This window comes from Marmota marmota, unplaced genomic scaffold, assembly GCF_001458135.2.
Source record: "Marmota marmota marmota unplaced genomic scaffold, marMar, whole genome shotgun sequence".
Taxonomy (NCBI): domain Eukaryota; kingdom Metazoa; phylum Chordata; class Mammalia; order Rodentia; family Sciuridae; genus Marmota; species Marmota marmota.
In genome coordinates this window covers 35,212,610-35,231,904 of record NW_025999932.1, presented here as the reverse complement: position 1 = coordinate 35,231,904, position 19,295 = coordinate 35,212,610, and the positions used below count along the sequence as shown (strand labels likewise).

The 19,295-nt window shown below is 38.0% G+C and overlaps 1 protein-coding gene across 3 annotated transcripts in view; it reads right to left on the bottom strand.

Annotated features, from left to right (window-relative positions):
- The window catches only part of Nek5 (NIMA related kinase 5), a 64,262-nt gene that overhangs the window by 39,072 nt on the left and 5,895 nt on the right, over positions 1–19,295 (bottom strand). For 2 of the 3 annotated variants that reach the window (XM_048800889.1, XM_048800890.1), the window contains 8 exons: positions 14,890–14,986; positions 9,311–9,408; positions 7,529–7,612; positions 7,371–7,441; positions 6,500–6,586; positions 3,802–3,856; positions 436–636; positions 275–356 (listed from right to left, as the gene is read on the bottom strand). In XM_048800889.1, the coding sequence (XP_048656846.1) occupies positions 275–356; positions 436–636; positions 3,802–3,856; positions 6,500–6,586; positions 7,371–7,441; positions 7,529–7,612; positions 9,311–9,408; positions 14,890–14,986 (775 nt within the window). The remainder of the gene's footprint in view (positions 1–274; positions 357–435; positions 637–3,801; positions 3,857–6,499; positions 6,587–7,370; positions 7,442–7,528; positions 7,613–9,310; positions 9,409–14,889; positions 14,987–19,295) is intronic. The other variant, XM_048800891.1, reaches the window with a different exon arrangement.

Here is a 19,295-nt window from a genome sequence, read left to right as displayed (position 1 = left end):
TTCTTTTCTTTTCTTTCTTTCCTTTTTTTTTTTTTTTTGGTGTACTGAGGCTTGAACCCAGGGGCACTCAACCACTGAGCCACATCCCCAGCCCTATTTTGTATTTTATTTAGAGACAGGATCTCACTGAGATGCTTGGCAGCCTTGCCTTTGCTGAGGCTGACTTTTGTATTAGAGATCCTCCTGCCTCAGCCTCCCAAGCCACTGGGATTACAGAAGTGTGGCACCGCGCTGGCCATAAACGCTCTTTGATTGCATGGTAAATCATTCTTACCCTGGACCATCTTTCCAGCAGGTGGGGAGGCAGATGATCTTGCTCTGCATCTGAGCATATGATTGAATTCTTCCTGAATGACCTAAAATACAATACAAGTGTCAAGGAAACCGCCAACTCAAATCTCTGCCCAACACAAACAGAATCACCTCAAAACTCACCTCAGGGGTCAAGTATTTGGCAATCAGATTCTCTAAAAAGGGCCTTTTCAAGATGGAATTAATAGATGGTCGATCCTGAGGAGAAACTTTAAAGAGCTGAGGGATCAAGGACCGCAGGTCACGAGAAAACCTAGGTGATATGGGGGCAAAATGCGCTTGACAAATCTTCAGAACCAGCTGGTGCAGGTTGCTGCCCTCGAACTGAAAGGACAAGGGTAACAATGCTGTCAGAGAAGAGTCATCTTGTGTTAAAGTAATAAATATCCCAAGAAATAAAAATAATGGTTTTTATTTATTTTTCATGGTGCTGGGGTTAGAACCCAGCACCTCAAGCATGCTAGGCAAGCCCTCAGGACCCCCAGCCCTTTTTATTCTTTTTTTTTTTTTTTGGTGGGGGGGGGATTGGGGATTGAACTCAGGGGCATTTCACCACTGAGCCACATCCCCAGCGCTATTTTGTATTTTATTTAGAGACAGGGTCTCACTGAGTTGCTTAGCACTTTGCTAAATTGCAGAGGCTGGCTTTGAACTTTCGATCCTCCTGCCTCAACCTCCCAAGCTGCTGAGATTACAGGCGTGCACCACTGTGCCCAGCTAGTTTTAATTTCTGAGGTTTAGTTTGTTTGGGTTTGGTATTGAGAATTGAACTCAGGTCCTATGCATGCTGAGCATGCACTCTACCACTGAGCTATGTACCAGCCCCTATTTCAACTTTTTAACTAAAAAAGTTTTCTTTAAATTTTTTCTTATTCTAAAAATAATATTTGCTCATAAAAAATGGAAAGGGGGCTGGGGTTGTGGCTCATTGGCAGAGCGCTTGCCTAGCACATGTGAGACACTGGGTTTGATCCTCAGCATCACATAAAAAAGTAAACTAATCAAATAGAGTATAAAAAAGTTTAAAAAAAAAAGATAGGAGCTAAGCATAGTAGCACACACACACATAATGCCAACGGCTCGGGAGGCTGAGGCAGGAGGATCACGAATTCAAAGCCAGCTGCTGAAATTTGGCAAGGCCCCTAAGCAAGTTAGTGTGACTCTGTCCCAAAATAATATATATATTATAAGAGCTGGGGATGTGGCTTGATGGTTAAGCACCCTGGATTCAATCCCTTTTACCAAAAAACAAAAACAAAACAAAACACAAAAAGTGAAAAGGCATAGGAAATCATAATTAGTCAAGCAAATAGGTATAATTTCTCCACCTAGAGGTGTATTTCCTTCTAGTTGTTCAAAAAATAATGTTTATTTTACAGAGTTGAGGTCATACGGATACGAAATTTTACTTCTTGCTTTTTAAAAATTAATATAATACCAACATTTCCTTGTCTCCTCAAAAACTCATCATAAATCAGAAAATCTTCTACCATATGAACACCTCAGTTATTTATACATCACCATAGAGTTCAACATTGTGGTGTGCTAATGAAGGTACAGATTTTGGTTAGACAATCAGTGTGTGACCTTTGACAAATACGATAACGACAATGGCTGCCTAGAAGGAGTTGACAGTAGGCCATTCTTAGAAAGGCCTGCCTTCAATGCTGGCCCTCAACTGATGTCTGGGAACTACTCGATTTGAGAATTCCCACTATTCCTGGAAACTTAAGAGTGGTTTTCTTTGCCTAAGCTATTTGTGTAAATGATATAGTTTATGTTGAACATCTGGTTTGTTTCTGGAGTCTAGAAATTTGGTGTATGTCAAGGAGAGATGGCATCTATGTGACCAGTCTCCAGTGAAATCCAGGGTACTGGGTACCTAATGTGCCAATACAATTCAGTAAATTAAATTAGCTATCAAAGGAGAGTTTAAACCAGTCATCATGATAATGACTGAGAAACCTGGCACAGAAAGGTAAATTTACAGCTATAGAGTTTACAATCATGCAGCTTCACAAGCTTGTAGGTAAGATTATGAAAAGACTTGTATGGACGCATTTCCCAGGTCCACATTTAAAGTGCCTTACAGTGTAGACTAGAAGTTCCACTCATATAACTAGATTAATTGTACTGACTGTAATGGTCAATTATATATGGATTCTATGGTAAAGAGGCTGTCTGGAAGTATCTTTTAAGAAAAAGACAGTGTTGGAATAACGGGTTCTCCTGCATCCATATGGATGGCAGTTATGGACCAGATTTAAGTAACAGCAACTAAGGGCCAGTTCTCTATGAGGGATCATGCCCTGAGTCTTAGCACTGCTCTCCTCTTCATCTATCTGTGTCTCTCTGCTTTGTCACATTATTAATGCTTGTGCTCCTCTGACCTTAAGGGTCTGCAGGAAGAGAGAGAGAGAGCAGCGCTGACCCCTTTTATTGAGGAGAAGCTATTCAAATGAGTCAAGGGGTCAGGTTTCAGGGGGCTGAGTCTATCTTCATGATGTCCACTGTCAGCAGGTTGACTGACACCTGGGTAGGCCACACCCAAGGGCTCAGTAAGAGAAGGGGACACACACAAGGCACTTCCATGGAACATTCTATCCTAAACAGGGCATGGGGTCATATTGCAAAGGAACAGGTGAGCATAGCTTCAACTATGGGGCTGTAGGAAGCCACGCCTAGGCATGAAGACACAGTCACTGGAACCCTAGAAGAGCGGGGCAGTCTAGCAGCATGGGTGCCTGACGCCACATCGCCCAGCAGGGGAGTTAACTCAGTCGCGCACAAGGTTGGTCTCCCACACGAATGAGCTTCCCTTGTAGATAATAATTCACACTCCCTGTAACTTGTTGCTGGAGGACTTGGTACCTCCTGGGTGACAACTGGAAGAAGACCCTTTGAAGCTCAGGCCTGGTTTCCTACAGACTCTGTCCCATGTGCCTTTTCCTTTGGTATACACACATACACACACACACACACACACACACACACACAGGTGGGTATATATGTGTGTGTATATGTATGTACATTCACACACAACTTATTTTTAATGAATATATAACTATCCTCCAACTTGGACTATATATAAAAATAGTTTGCTTGCTGGCAATTTGAGACTGGGTCTATGTTGCCCAGGCTAGTCTCAAACTCCTAGGCTCAAATGTTCCTCCTGCCTCAGCCTTCTTAGTAACTAGGACCACAGGCAAATGCCACTATGCCCAGCTATCCATATAATTTTTAAGAATCTAGGGACTGGGGTTGTGGCTCAGCGGTAGAGCGCTCACCTAGCACATGTGGGGCACTGGGTTCGATCCTCAGCACCACATAAAAATAAAATAAAGGTATTGTGTCCAACTACAACTAAAACAAAATATATATTTTTTAAAAAATCTAATGAAACCAAATGTTAACCTTTTTCTCTCAGAAGTTAATTTCATTTACATTATTTCAATAGTTCAACACAAATTTGATGATTAACATACTTACTGGATGCTTGAGTGTGCAGAGCTCATATAAGACACAGCCAAGGGACCAAATATCCCTAGGAAAGACAAGAGTTTACATGCCAAGAAAATATTCATCATTTTTACTGAAAGCTCTCACCCTTACAGTGCCTTGCATATATGCAGCTCTGTTTTATCAGTTTTTACAAAAGCTTTGAGATACAATATCAATTCTAAGAAGTAAAATAAAAACTATTGTAATTAGTCAGAATCCCAACAGGCAAAAGGTATACAAACTTAGCTACAATGAGATGGCTCAATGTTCACTTCAACTTCATGTGTCCAAAGAAAACGTGTCATGGAATTTTTGGCAATTTGGAAGAGAAAGAGAGAGGCAGTACTCAAATATGGATTTGTCTTTACTCAAAAGATGAAATATGGTTGATTTTGAAGGGTATATTCTACTCAAAGCTCTTGATAGAACTAAAGTCATAGTAAGTGATGAACATAGCATCTGGCTAGGACCCAAGCTTTGCTTTTCACCAACTTTGCACTTATTTTATTTTTTGTAATGTTCAGGTTCAAATCCAGGGCCTCAGGAATGTAGGACAGGTGCTGCACGACTGAGCTGCAACCCCAGCCCCTGTTGGTAAATGCTGATAGGTTGATCAGTTTAAGAAGGAACTATGTTATAGAATAAAAAGCAAAATTAAATCTGAAAGTGAAAAGAACATATAATGAAATGTCAAGGGGATTGTCAAAGACCCAAAACTAGGATTCATTAAAGAGAGGTAGAAGCTAGTCGGGGGAGGTGGCAAAAGCTTGAAATCTTAATGACTTCAGAGGCTGAGGCAGGAGGATCACAAGTTTGAGGCTAGCCCCAGCAACTTAGTGAGACCCTGTCTCAAAATAAAAAATGAAAAGGGATAGGGATGAAGCAGTAGATCACCCCTGGGTTCAGTCCATGTGGTGAGGCCAGGGAGGGTTGGCTGTGGGTGTAGCTCAGTAGCACAGCATGTACTGAGCATGTGTAGAGGCCCAAGGGTTCAATCCCCAGCACCAATCCTCCCAACTACAACAACCAAAAAAAAAAAGAACTCCCATGGCTTAGGGCATGTAATAATTCTTGTGATTTCTTTTTCCTGTTTAAAAATAGAGATAAACAGATAATTAGACAGGAGTCAGATACACAGATAGAGGTAAATATTTCCACTACTACCAATAACTCTGTGTGTGTGTGTGTGTGTGTGTGTGTGTGTGTGTGTTTAACAGGTGAGACAAAGAGAGACTTATACCAAAGCTTTAAATAAAATAGAGAATGGGCACAGAATTGGCAGGAAACAAATCTGAAATATTTTCTAGAGTTTCAAGGAACTCAGAGACCCTTTCTCACCACACAGATTTTGTGTTTATGAGGTATTCCTTGGGCCCCAAACTTCTCTTCTGTTTCCAAAGCACCCTCTGTGGCCAGTGTGCTAATGTCACCTGCCTGCAGGACTCAGGCCAGTAAGGGAGCTGCCTGGGGGCTGGGCGCGGCCATTGGCATGTTGTGCCATCCTCTGTGTGGTGAGGGCTATGGTGATCCAGGGGCTGGTTCACAGATCTAAAGGGGCCAGTGGCCACCCAGATAATTAAAATCTTCCAATTTTCAGAAAAACCAAATCTGCATGTTTTAAAGTCTCTCAATATTTCAATGTTGACTCAAACTCTTAAGAAGCAGTACAAGGAAACAAAACCACGCTGGGGACAATCCTTACCAGGCAGTGTGAAGCTCTGCTCCCCACTCCCTACCTTCCACCAGGCATGACCCTACCCGCAGTACTGTACAACCTGCAGCCAAACTCCCTGGGGCCAGACATTAAAGCAAACTGACAACCAACACCTAGTAGGGTGTAAAACTCAGTGGTAGAATGGACAAGGGCAGGACCTTGGATTAGATTCTCAGCCTCAAACACAAACAAGCACAAAAAATGTCTACTATTTTATTATGCAGAGAAATGTCTATTATTCTTTGTATAAAGTTCTATCTTCTAGGCTTTGCCTTCCATTTGTTTCTTTCAAAGCCCAATAAATACCCACTGGCATTTTCTTAAACAAATGAGACAATTAACCCCCAGTGGGAACTTGGTCTTGCTTCTAGTCCAGCTGGTCCAGTGGCAGCAGCTTTGAAAAATGAAATTTTTTTCTTTCTCTTACCTGGAGGTAAAAACTACACCTTCATCTTTTATTGCTATATGCATTGGCAAAGGACAAAATTACAATTTAGCTTAAAGATATCAATTAGGTTTCTTTTTTATTCTAAAATCAGGTAACACTTCATTTCACAAAATAGGATGAGTACAAGATAAATAAAATAGGACTGGGCAATTACTCAGGGTACAGCATGAGCTTTGCATACTCGAGGCCCTGAGTGCAATCCCATCATCATCACACCGAAAAAACAAAAGAAGTAAATAAAATACAAAGATGGAGACCCCAGTGACTGCAATTTCCAATGTTATTCTCCATATCACTTGTATCTTTAAATGAAGCGGAATGAATTTATTCTAAATAAGTTTGAAAGATCCAGGGAACATTGGTCAGACAGTCACTGGGAATTCCATTTCCCACCTGGAGAAAATGAAATTACAAAAGTACCAGAAGAAAGAGAGAGGAGATTAGAGCTTTAGTTTCTGGAATCTTAATTCATTATCATTCATCAGATTTTACTGACACTTTCAAACCAACAGCCAGCAACTCACGTTTTATTGTTGTACGGTTTACTCTGACAGATCTCTGGGGACAGGTAGTAAGGTGTTCCAACACAAGTCCGGGCAAGTTCCATGGAACTAGTAAATTATATTAAATAAAAGTAGTGTGGTTGATTATTGGAGTAAGAAAGGTTTAAGATATAGACATGAGAGAAAAGGTATAAAAATGGATCACAAAATTTGATACCTACAAACATTAGAAGAAAGCAAAACACCATACATTGGTAATAGAGTAATAAAATTAGTAGATTTTTAAACTTATAATTCACCCCCTCCCCAAGTTTACATTGTGTGTGTTGGGGGGGGGTATCTTTTTAAACCATATCCTGGGGCTGGGGATGTGGCTCAGTGGTAGAGCACTTGCCTAGCATGCACAAGGCCCTAGGTTTCATCCCTAGCACAGAAAAAAAATTTAAAAATTAGGTACATGGTTATGCCACATGTTATTTGATTTTATAATTTCCCAATTATTAGTAAACTATTATTTAAATTATTTCAAATTTCAAAAAAATTGACATCGTTAAATCTCTTGATTTATATTACCACCAAATGGTCTTCCAAAAGAGTTCACAGTACATTTCCCTAGCAAGTGTAAACCTGCCTGTTTCCACCCAATTCTTACTAGTTTGATGCCTGTGACAGTCAAGTCTCACATTTCATAAACTTGGACCATACAATACAACACCACCACCATCATTCAATGATGCCACAATTAATCTTGGGAATTTTAATTACTGATATCTGAATGGATTTAATGCATTTATATAAAGTTATCTAAAATTATTTAGACAACCATGTTCTTAATAGTTTCCTAATTCATGACACTTGGGTAGAAAGAAAAATTATTTTTAAAAGTACTTACTTATTCAGGACTCTTGCTATACCAAAGTCCCCAAGTTTTGCAACCATTCCATTCTTGCTAAGAAAAATGTTCTAAAAATGGGAAAATGTTACACTGTTTGAGATATTTCAAGAAAAGACAAGACTCATACTGTCTGAGCCTTCTCTCTGAGCTGTTACCTGCGATTTTATGTCCCTGTGTAATATCTTCCTGTCGTGAATATGTTTTAGTCCAAGAGAAATCTGTATAAACCAACCCAGGATCTGTGGAGGCAAACATAATACGCAACTATTGGCTAGCCTGGTAGCCATTGAAATGCCCTCATTATAACACGTAAAGAGAGAGAAATAATATTTTTGTGTGTGTGTTTATAGGAGAGGAGCTAATAAATATTATCTTATCATATTGTTTTTCTCTTACAGCTAGAAACATAGAGGCCCAGAAAGGGAATCCAAACATCACTGGTATCACAGGAATTCCACAACAGAAGAAGACAAATGAGCAGGGGAGGGAAGCCCTGAGTTCAATCCCCAACACTGCAATCAATCAATCAATCAATCAATAAATAAATAAAACAAAAACAACAACAATCAAAAAACTCAATTATATTTTGGTCATAATTTTATCTTAGTTGGCCATGAGCCTCTTTATTAAAATGTGTTCTGTTCCTATAGAGATTCATTTAAATTATTCTAAAATTTCAATGGTTCTCTGCCAAATTATATAGAAAGAAGAAAATAATAAAAGAAAAATGGCTAAATTCCAGGCGTTAAGATTCCGTGGTCATTTTAGTTCTTTCCTAACAAAAGGAAATGCAATTCAAAATTTTGTCCTGAAAAGCATTTTTATAAAATGTGCCCAAATAATACCTAGATAAGAAGAAAGGAGGACTTCCATAAATACAGAATTTAATATATAATGTAAATGAGTGTAGGAAGAATGCTTGATTAAATTTACAGAGATTGAAGATAATGATTTAAAATATTCAACATTCAAAATATTCAGAAGTTCAAAATTTTCAACTTTAGGAAAAAATTACATGGGCATGATGCTCTTAAATGCTAAAATAGAATAAAGAAACAAATGGCCAAAAGAAAAATGATGAGCCATTCCTGTATACTGCTTGAGACAATGGCCTTACCCATCAGCCACACAAGCCCTAATTTTGATTCCCCTCCACACACACATACTTGTGTCCTTTATGAGTACAACTCCCAGGAGGGTCCCAAAGGAGGCTTGACATATAGAAGAAAAATGTATTTGCGAAAAGAGAAAATGGGAACTAAGGCCATTATTCTTCACCTTTTCTCTTTCCCTAACCAATAAAACTAGGGTTGGGGGCTTAGCTCAGTGGTAGAGCACTTGTCTAGTATGCACAAGTTGGATTCCTAGCACCACAAAAGAAAAAAATATATATAAATTAAAAACTAATGAAACTGAACAGGCATTGTTAAGAAAATCCCCTGTCTCCCTTAGAAAAGTGGGAAGCTACTTTAAGAGAACCACATGGTAAAAGAAAAGAGAGTAAAGCTATGAATATGAACATTTAAAATGGCTAACGAATATCAACATCAACATTCATACATTTTTTAAACCATAAAGTCTTATCTTAGAGGCATCCTATATAGATCATCCAAAGAGATTGTCTTCTCTTTAATTCTCAAGAAGAAATTCAATTTCAGTTCAATTACAAACATGTTCTGGGACTAAATCTACTAAGAATATGCATCCACTATTTTGAATTTCTCTAGCAAAAGCCATGCTTCATATAAACATGGTCTGCTATTTATTTTCTTTATTTTTATGTGGTACCTGGAATCGAACCCAATGCCTCATGCATGTTAGGCAAGAGCACTATCGTTGAACCACAACCCCAGCCCAGATATGCTACTCTGACTTTATATGTTTAATACCCTCACACACACATATAAATTAAAAGGCAAATTAGAAATGCTCTTTACCTGATCTTCACTAAATAGCACTCCCCGCTGCCTGAGGATCCTTTTTGCAAGATCCCCTCCATCACAATATTCCATTACGATAAATAATCTGCTGTTTTCTGTAAAAAAGGTCATCATTTGGTGCTAGAAAATGTTAGATATTCAACATTAATTTGCCCTTCAAATTCTAGAAGGTAGAGAAATATAACAGAAAAATGCAGAATACAATTTTAAAACTCTGGCTGTGAGACTCTTCTCAGCAGAAGGTATTCAAATAATCAACAAATATATAAAAAAAATGTTCATCATATCTAGCAATTAGAGAAATGCAAATCAAAACTACTCTTAAGATTTCATCTCACTTAAAATCAGCATACTACAGAGCCAAATCAATGTTTATAGTAGCACAATTCACAATAGCTAAACTGTGGAACCAACCTAGATACCCTTCAATAGATGAATGCATAAAGAAACTGTGGTACATATACACAATGGAATATTACTCAGCATTAAAAAAGAATAAAATTATGACATTTGTTGGTAAATGGATGGAAATGGAGACTATCATGCTGAGTAAAATAAGCCAGTCCCAAAAAACCAAAGGCTAAATGTTTTCTCTGATATGTGGATGCTGATCAACAATGGGGTTGCTGGGAAAGAATGGAGGAACTTTGGACTGGACAGAGGGGAGGGAGAGAAAGGGAGGGGATATGGGGGTAGGAAAGATGGTAGAATGAGAAGGTCATCATAACTCTAGGTACTTGTGTGATTGCACAAATGGTGCAACTCTACATGGTGTACCACCAGAGAAATGAAAAGTTGTGCTCCATTTGTGTACAATAAATTGAATTGCATTCTGCTGTCATGCATAATCAATTAGAACAAATTAAAAAAGAAGTACAACTAATAGCCAAACAAAACAAAACTAAACTAAACTTTTGGCTATGAAATCAAGATGGTCTGAATTATTTTTGTTTGTTCATTTGTTCAGTTCTGGGGATTGAATGCACAAACATTCCACCACTGAGCTACATCCCCAGATCTTTTTATTTTATTTTGAGTTAGGGTTTTGTGAAGTTAGTGAAGCTGGTCTTGAACTTGTGATCCTCCTGTCCCAGCTTCTCCAGTTGCTGGGATTACAGATGTGCACTACCTTACCCTGCCAGACTGCGTTCTAATCTCACTTCACCACTTATATTTCTTAGCTCTGTGACTCTGGGTAAATTGATTTCTCTGTGCCTTATTAACTCATCTGTGAAATGGAAATTATAGAATAGAAACTTCCTCTTAAGGTTGTTGGAAGGATTTAAATGAGTTAATACCAGATGCTTAGAACAACACACTCAATAAGAGGTCAATATATGTTAACTATTATTATTTACTATAATCCCATAAGAGATTAGAAATCTGCTGTAAAAATAGCAGCTGTCTTTCCCAACATTCCAGGAAGAATTAATAGCCCTTTCTTGAATTTGGATATAAACTTGTGTTTATATAAAATTGTTCAATCATACTGTTGACACAATAGAAATTCTTCTGACTGAACTCTGCCTAACCTACTCGCTAGACCACTGAATGCTCACCATTGCTGTTGGCCACCTAAGATCACCACCAGTGGCTCCTGGGCTGTCAAGGACATCCAAGTCCCTGTGCTCCCGCCAATCAAACTGATTCTCACCAAGACAGATACAATATAAAAAAGATGTGATTATTTCTATAAAAGCATCTTTGAATGATTTTGGAGGAATTCATGAGCTGCTAAAAAAAAAAATTAAGATGTTGACCTCAATGTTGGATGGGACAGGTAAAATAAAATGGGAAAAGCTCTAAAAGGATTGTAGACCCAGATTACATACAAATTCTTATTGCATGTTAAAGAAAGGAAACTGAAGATTCCAGATGAGGGATATAGGTTATATAAGGAATAAGAAAAAACCAGGTCTTTGCCTTACATCAAAAGGTTAGTAAATTATTTTAAAATATATTTCTTGGTCTACATGTTTGTATCCCACAAAATCTATGTTGAAATCCTAACCCCCAAGGTAATAGTATTAAGAGGTAGGGCTTTCAGGAGGTATCAGGCCATGAGGGTGGCACCCACATGAATGTGACAAGTGCCCTTATAAAAGAGGCCCAAGGGAGAACTCTCCCCTTCCACCATGTTGAGGACACAGAAAGAAGTTACCATCTATGAACCAGAAAGTAAACTGTCGTCAGACCCTATCAGATACTGCCGATACCTTGATCTTAGACTTGATCTTGGCCTAGAGAACTGTCAGCAATACAAGTCTGTTTGAAAACTACCTAGTATTTTGTTATAGTGGACAGAAGAGTCTAAGACATATCATTTCCTAATTTAATTTTTTCATTAGCCAGTCAACCAGCCGGGATCTTCTTAGGAAGGAGAAAAAAAAAGGCTTTTACTAACTTGTTAGTTTCTCTTACTAGTTTGTGGGCTCTCTGAAGACAAAGCCCACATATTATTCTTTTGTATTCCTTGTATCTAATACAGTAATTAGCACATGAAAGAGACTTCTGACCCATAAAAATTAAGAGATACATCAGGGAATACAAAGAGAGAAGGACATAGAGTCAGTTAATAAATGGCTACTGTTTTAAGCCATGAAATGTATGGTTCCTTGTTATGCAACAATAGTAAAAATATACAACAGTGCAGGAATTTTTGTGTGTTTTGTTCACTGATTGATCTCCAAGTCCTAGAACTTGCCTAGAGATAGTTAATAAGTTATGCCATTCCTCAGTATATACCCAAAGGACTTAAAATCAGCATACTACAGTGACACAGCCACATCAATATTTATAGCAGCTAAAGTCACAATAGCCAAGCTATGGAACCAACCTAGGTGCCCTTCAATAGATGAATGGATAAAGAAAATGTGGCATATATACACAGTGGACTATTACTCAACTATAAAGAAGAATGAAATTACAGCATTTGCCAGTAAATAGATGGAGGTGGAGACTATCATGCTAAGTGCAATAATCCAATCCCAAAAAAACAAGACTGAATGTTCTCTCTGATATGTGGATGCTAACACACAATAAGTGGGCAGTAGGGGGGTGGGATAGAAGTTCACATGATTAGATAAGGGGAATGAAGGGAAGAGAGGGAGATTGGGAATGGAAGAGACAGTAGAACGAATCAGACATAACTTTCCTATGTTCATGTAAGAACACACCTCCAGTGTAACTCCACATCATGTGCAACCACAAAAATGGGAAGTTATACTCCATGTATGTACGATACGTAAAAATACACTCTACTGTCATGTACCTAAAAAGAACAAATAAAAAATAAAAAATTTAAAAGGAAAGTTAATGAATATTTATTGGTGGAATTTAAATGCAGTTAAATTAGACTTAGGAAAACATCAGTATACATTCTTCTTAAGTTAATTCAAACCCATAAAAACCTCATATTTTTTCATAGACAAACATTAGAGCCATGGATCTAATGTTCAGAGATAAGCTGTCTTAGGATAAACAAAACCTGCTTTCACACACTCTCTCAGTCAGGGGCAACAAGGACCTCTGAAGCTTTTGAAAAAGTTTGATGTGTCTAGTATCAACAATCTGCCAAGCAAACTCATAGGCATTCTAATAGCTCCCATTTTTTCCAGCACAGAGATGCTCTACTTAACAAAATAAAACGAAAAAAAAAGTCCTAAGGAAATTTAAATTAACACTAGAAACAAACTCAGCAGAGATTATTTATAGTGTAAGAATGACCTTGGTTTTGTAACAGTATTGTAAACTTTCCTTAAAAATACATTTTGCATGGGGTAAAGATATACTGTGGTCTATTGAAAAGGTCCAGTTCATTTGCTTATTCAGCAAATACATATTGAGCAACTACTACATGCCACATGCTGAGGAACAAAGAGGTGAGCAAAAAAGACAGAAGCCCCCCAGATTCGTTAAGTTTTCTGCCTGCATTATGTGTGTGTACAGTGCTAGGGATCAAACCCAGGGCTCCATACAGGCTAAGCAAGTGCTCTACCACTGAGCTTCAGCCCCAGCTCGCGGGTGCTGTCTGAAGGAAAACAAATGCTAAATAAATCTGTAATTCTGTATATGTAGATATGCATACATAAGTTAAAAAAAAGTGCTGTGGAAGATCAGCAAAGGGTTATAGTTTGACTTATGAGTTCAGGGAAGGCCTAGGGATGAGCAGAAGTGACCTACATAAAGAAAGTCACAATAATAACAAAAAAAATTAGGAAAAGAAAGATGGTCTTATGGAGTTGTTAGGAATCAATGCACAGGAATGCAGGAGACTTTATTCATTGGCTGTCCTTCATAGTTGTTCAGGGCTAGGGTGTAGCTCAGTGGAAGAACATTTGCCTATCACGTTTGAGGCTCTAGTGCAACCCTCAGGACTATAAAAAAAAAAAAAAATTCACTGCCTGCCCCCATGTACTGCTTTGTTCCCAGGAAGTCTTCAGAAAAATCCTAGGAGATCCTTTATAAACCCATAGTTAAAGGACCAGATGCACAGAAGTACTTTGAATCCAGGGGGTTTAATCAGGAAGGAGCACAGTACCCTGCACGGAATTAAAAACTCAAGAAAGAGTGGGTGTATTTATTTATTAATTTTTTTAACCACTGGATTATGCTTGACAATATCTAGGTTAACTACTTACACACAAATTAAAATAGCTCAGTACTGGGGGCTGGGCTGAGGACCACCCCAACCTTGGTGAACTATGGGCATATATGGCCCTGCCACAGCCTATAAACACCTGACACACCCTATACTGGTGTACTGTCTCTCTCTTCCCATTTTAATGTAAACTTCATGAGGACAGGGGTTTTGTGTTTTGTACACTGCTGTATTCCTGATATATGGAATTAAGCTTAAGTAAGCATTCAGTTAATGGATACTAACTGAATAAATGGTCTTTGACCAGGACTCTCTTATTTTTCTTTTTAACCTTTGTAAGAGTGATGGATGGAGGCAGAATAGATAAATTCAAGCTGTGCAGGGGAGGGAATTCCTTCCTCAAAGTTCTTCGCCTCTAATGGGCAGTTCGCTTGGCTGTCTTCTGGCTGTTTGCTGACTCTCTATGAAAGGATTACACAGCCCTGTTGCCCTGGGACACTCAGGGCCTCCTGAAAGCAGAGTATACCCCCTTACACACATATCCTAGTGGGCATGATAGTGTGGTGCTCCGTGTCTTCCTCTTTCCTCTTGCTAAGAAAAGAGTATGCTCTGTCTAGGTTGTCCCTTCAGCCCGGAACCCAAAGTTCAGACCACAGCTTGCCCACAGCCAGCACATAATGTGAGTGATAAACAGGTGTTTATAGCATGGGCCATGGAAACTCGGGAGTTGTTACTGCTGCAAATCTAATATGCCAATCGTCGACTACTTTGGGGAGTGAGATTAAGATGAGAGGGGAAGACTTAATAAAACAGAAGAAAGCTGTCTACAGAAACCCACTAGAAGATAACATCTCAAACTGCAATTTAAGTAAATGGGAAAATTAGTCCATTTATAAAAATTAATGTATACACAAGTCTCAGGAACATCTTTTATAAGTCAACATGTCTATACTTAAGAATATTAGAAAAATCTCACCTTGAAATGAACTAAAGAAGGTTACAATGTTGGGATGTTTCATCTTGGCCAAAAGAATCACTTCTTTCTTTGAAGCTTCTTTGTCTTGGATAGGCATCTAAATTATATTAAGAGACAAGATAACAAGAGTTATCTGTGAAGATAACTTACTTTCAGGAGCATGCTTCTGTTGTAGGGACAGAGGCAAGGCACCGAAGATAGCAGGAAACAGTTTTATTTGGCTACAGCCAGGTTCAGAGGGCACAGTTTTTGCTGTAATCAATTAATCCCCTGAACCCCAAGTTCAGGGAGTTTCAGAGTTTTATACCCAGCAAGTAAGGGAAGGGGCTCAGAAGTTCACAGTCTGCAGAAGTTCACATAAAAGCAGCTTTTTCTTTCCCTTTTCTGGGCAAGTTAACTCTTCAAGGACAACACCTGAGAAGGGGAGAGCTTCTTCTCCCCTTTCTTTCCTCCCCCTGCCAGCTGTTACCATGGAGCCCAATTGTAACTTATCTTAAAAATGTAGACATCTCTGTGAAACCCCAGCTCAAGGCCAGAGGCCTTGTTTGCACATTTCTTCAAAGTACTATACTGGATATGCTTGTGAAAAAGTAATAAGGGGGTGTTCAGCACCTGGAGTGCTGGTATCTTCCCGGCCAGTGGCCAAGTAAATAGGGCTACACAAAAATAGGAAGTTTATCTATATTGGACTCTTCCTCAGAGACTCTTTTGCTGACAGTCCTAAAATCAGGCATGGTGAAGAGGGCTTTTCTGTGGAGAAAAGGGGTGCCACTTTGCTTCCTGTACTCCCACCTAAAATTCCCTAGGATGCGCTGGGAATGTAGCTCAGTGGTATAGCGCATGCTAAGCATGCATGAGGCCCTGGGTTCAAACCCCAGCACCAAAATAAATGAATTACATTAAATTCCTAAGATGAAATTGGTTTTTAATGTCACTTCTAAAACCCATCTCCTAGGTAGAGAAGATGACATCTCTAGAATTAGTAAAGTGTTCCATATTTAATCAACATTTGTCAATGGGAAACATAATCAAGAAAATAAATACTGCTGGTGCAATTTTACTGTATTAAAAGTCAGAAGCCAGGTGTGGTGAACCACACCTTTAGTCCCAGGTACTGGGGAGGCTGAGGCAGGAGAATCACTTGAACCCAGGATTTTGAGATCAGTCTGAGCAATATAATGAGAACCTGTTTCAAAAATAAGTAAGTAAAAGTTGTCCCCCTCCCCATCTATTTCTATTTTTTAAAAAGACAAATACCCTGATAGAAAAACAGCAAAGCAGCATGGTCTGATGGCACTGCCTGTACAGCACCCCCTGGGTTCAATCCCTAGTGACGCGCTTACACACATTCTCTCTCTCTCTCTCTCTCTCTCTCTCTCTCTCTCTCACACACACACACACACACACACACACACACCAAAACAAAAGAAAAAAAGAAGACAAAAACAGCAAAGCAACATACACAAAAAAGAAAGAAAATAAAGGAATTAAATATGATCAATAAATAGGAAAAAATAGGGGCTGGGGCTGTAGCTCGGTGGCAGAGCACTTGACTATGCATGTGTGAGGCCCTGGGTTTGATCCTTAGTACCACATAAAAATAAATAAAATAAAGGCATTCTGTCCATCTACATATACAAAAAAAATTTTAAAGTAGGAAAAAATACATCATTCAGGAATCAAAGGAATAAAAGCTAAAACAAAATTGGCAAAGATGAAAAGAATGTTAACAAACACTATGGGCCAAAAACCCAGCAAAATAGACATTCATATTTCTGGTAAAAGTCCATACATTGGTAAAATCTTTCTGAAAAGGTAATTTTATAATGCATAATATGAAATTTAAAACTATTCCTATTTTTGAATAATTCTAGAAAAATTTCCAAAGAAAAGAATAAAAAAAGCCAGGGCCACAGATGAAGAAGAAATGATGGAAATTCATTTGAAAATCAAATGGGGGTGGGGAGAACTGCCTCAATACAGGCTATTCAGTGGATTATAATAATAGTGGAGGGTTGAAATGTAGTTTCAAAAGTGGACAATTTCTGTTCTTACATCTGTTTATAAAGAAAATCATAATGTCTTGAAATCACTCTTATGTAAATAGATGACCTTTTTGCAGTGTAAATAAATAAATAATGTGCCCAGGAGTTATACAAAATTCTTTAATACAGTGTTTTATTGCTGGTTTTTAAATTACTCTAATAATACAGACTTGTAAATTTGATTGTTTGGAGTGACAGGGATAGAACCCAGGACCGTGTGTGCTACAAACTCGCTCAACCTCTGAGCAACACTCCTAACCCTAAAGTCCACTTAATCATTAAAAATAGTCTGGAGAACAAAACAAATTTTTTAAAAAAACACCGAGCTACATCACTAGCCCTTTTTATTTTTCATTTTGATACAGCAAGCTAAGCTGACAAGACTGGCCTTGAACTTGTGATCCTCAGCCTCCCTAGCAGCTGGAATTACAGGTATGCACTACCGAGCCCAGCTTGGAGAGAAATTTTTTAAAATGCTTATAGTGAACAATTAAGAAAGATGTCATAAATTATCTTTGTTTTCCTCTAAAAGTTCTTATTTTCCTCTTTGCTTATTTTCAAAATTTCTACAGTGAATGTTTTTACCCTTATAATTAAGAAAAGATACAGCATGCACAGGGACCTGAATTCAATCCCAGAACTGCCAAATAAAGGGGGGTATGGTGGAGAGACAAGATACAACACTTTTTTTTGAAGCAATATATAAAAAAGAACATGTTTAATAACAGTAGAATGATAAGAGAAAATATTAGTTTTTTGATACCTGTAAGAAAATAAGCAATTTAAATTCTGACCTAGAGTTATTGAGTGGTGAGGTACTGGAGAGATGAGAAGAAATGTAAATTTCTCTAGACAAGAAATAATAAAAAGCTACAATAGAGCAGACAGGAAGAAATATGTAATCAATTTTTTTGTAATCAGTGTTGATACTATGACAGCAGTGTCACAGGCAAATCTGATAGCATAAAGAAATATGGGGAGATGAGAATAATGGGTTCTAAAATAGCATTCTACTTATTTATGGAACATAGTTAAATGATGAATACAATTAGTATTGCACTAGAAAAACAGTTTGTGATTATACTAACAATTTGGATAGATGCTATGAAATGAGTTGATAAATATTTTTATAAAAAAGTTTTTCTGTTTTTCTGGTACTGGGGATCAAACCCAAGGCCTTGTACATCCTAAGTAAGCACTCTACCACTGAGCTATATCCCAGCTCTAGAAGTTTTATATTTTTATGGAGTCAACCCAGCCACCTTTTCTTTTATGACTTTATAACTTCCAGTGAAGTTTGGGAGCGTGGCTCTAGCATTATGAAAATTGTACTATAGAGGCTGGGATTGTGGCTCAGAGGTAGAGCACTTGCCTAGCACATGCAAGGCCCTGGGTTTGATCCTCAGCACCACATTAAAAAATAAATAAATAAATGTATTGTGTCCAACTATAACTAAAAAATAAAATATTTTTTTAAAAGAACTGTACTATATGAAAAATGGAGCCATGAGAAAGCTGCTGGAGGACCCAAGGTATTGACAAATGACCCAAGTCTATGTGACAAAAGAAATTTAAGCAAATTCAAGGAAGAGAAAGAGTCCAGAGTATTTAGCAGATAATTGGAATTTGGAGAGAGAAAAGACTCACAGATGACCCCAAGATTTGGAGCCCAGATAACATAAAGATATTGATGTCATTAACACAGTGCAGTATGGGGGTGGTGAAATGGGTCTGCATATAATGATGGGAAATTCCCACTTGGTTTTGGGCACAGTTGTGGTAACTAGCTCCCAAATGGTCTCAATGATCCTTGTCCTAAATTCTGTCTTTTTTTTTTTTTTTAATTAACAAGAGTAAAAATATATTTAGTTCATGTAATAGCTACCTTGAATTTTGGCAGAGTTATACATTATAATCCCCTGTTTGAGATCCTAGTAATCGTGACAAAAACCAACATTTGGATACAACTTTAAATGTACTGAAATCTGGTCTACTTCTTTCATAGTCACTTTCACATGCAGTGAGATGGGACACAGAGCCTTATCTCAGGTAAGGCGGGGCTCTTCATAAATCTTAAGTACTGTAGTTCTGAAGCTGATCTTTGCTTTTTAAACATCATTTTACAAGGCCTACATAAATTGTTGCTCAAGTTTACATGAATATTAGCTAACACAATGTAATATCACACCTAAAACATGAATTAAAGAAAAGCTGAAAGCTTTTAACCTTTCGTAGAAAAGTAGCAAAGTATTTTTGTGTTTTACAATAAAACCTTTACACAGATTAGGCTCTCATTAACTTAAAAATACATTTAAATTGTATCTTAGTATAAAAAGTAACATAGAACTTTACATATCTTAT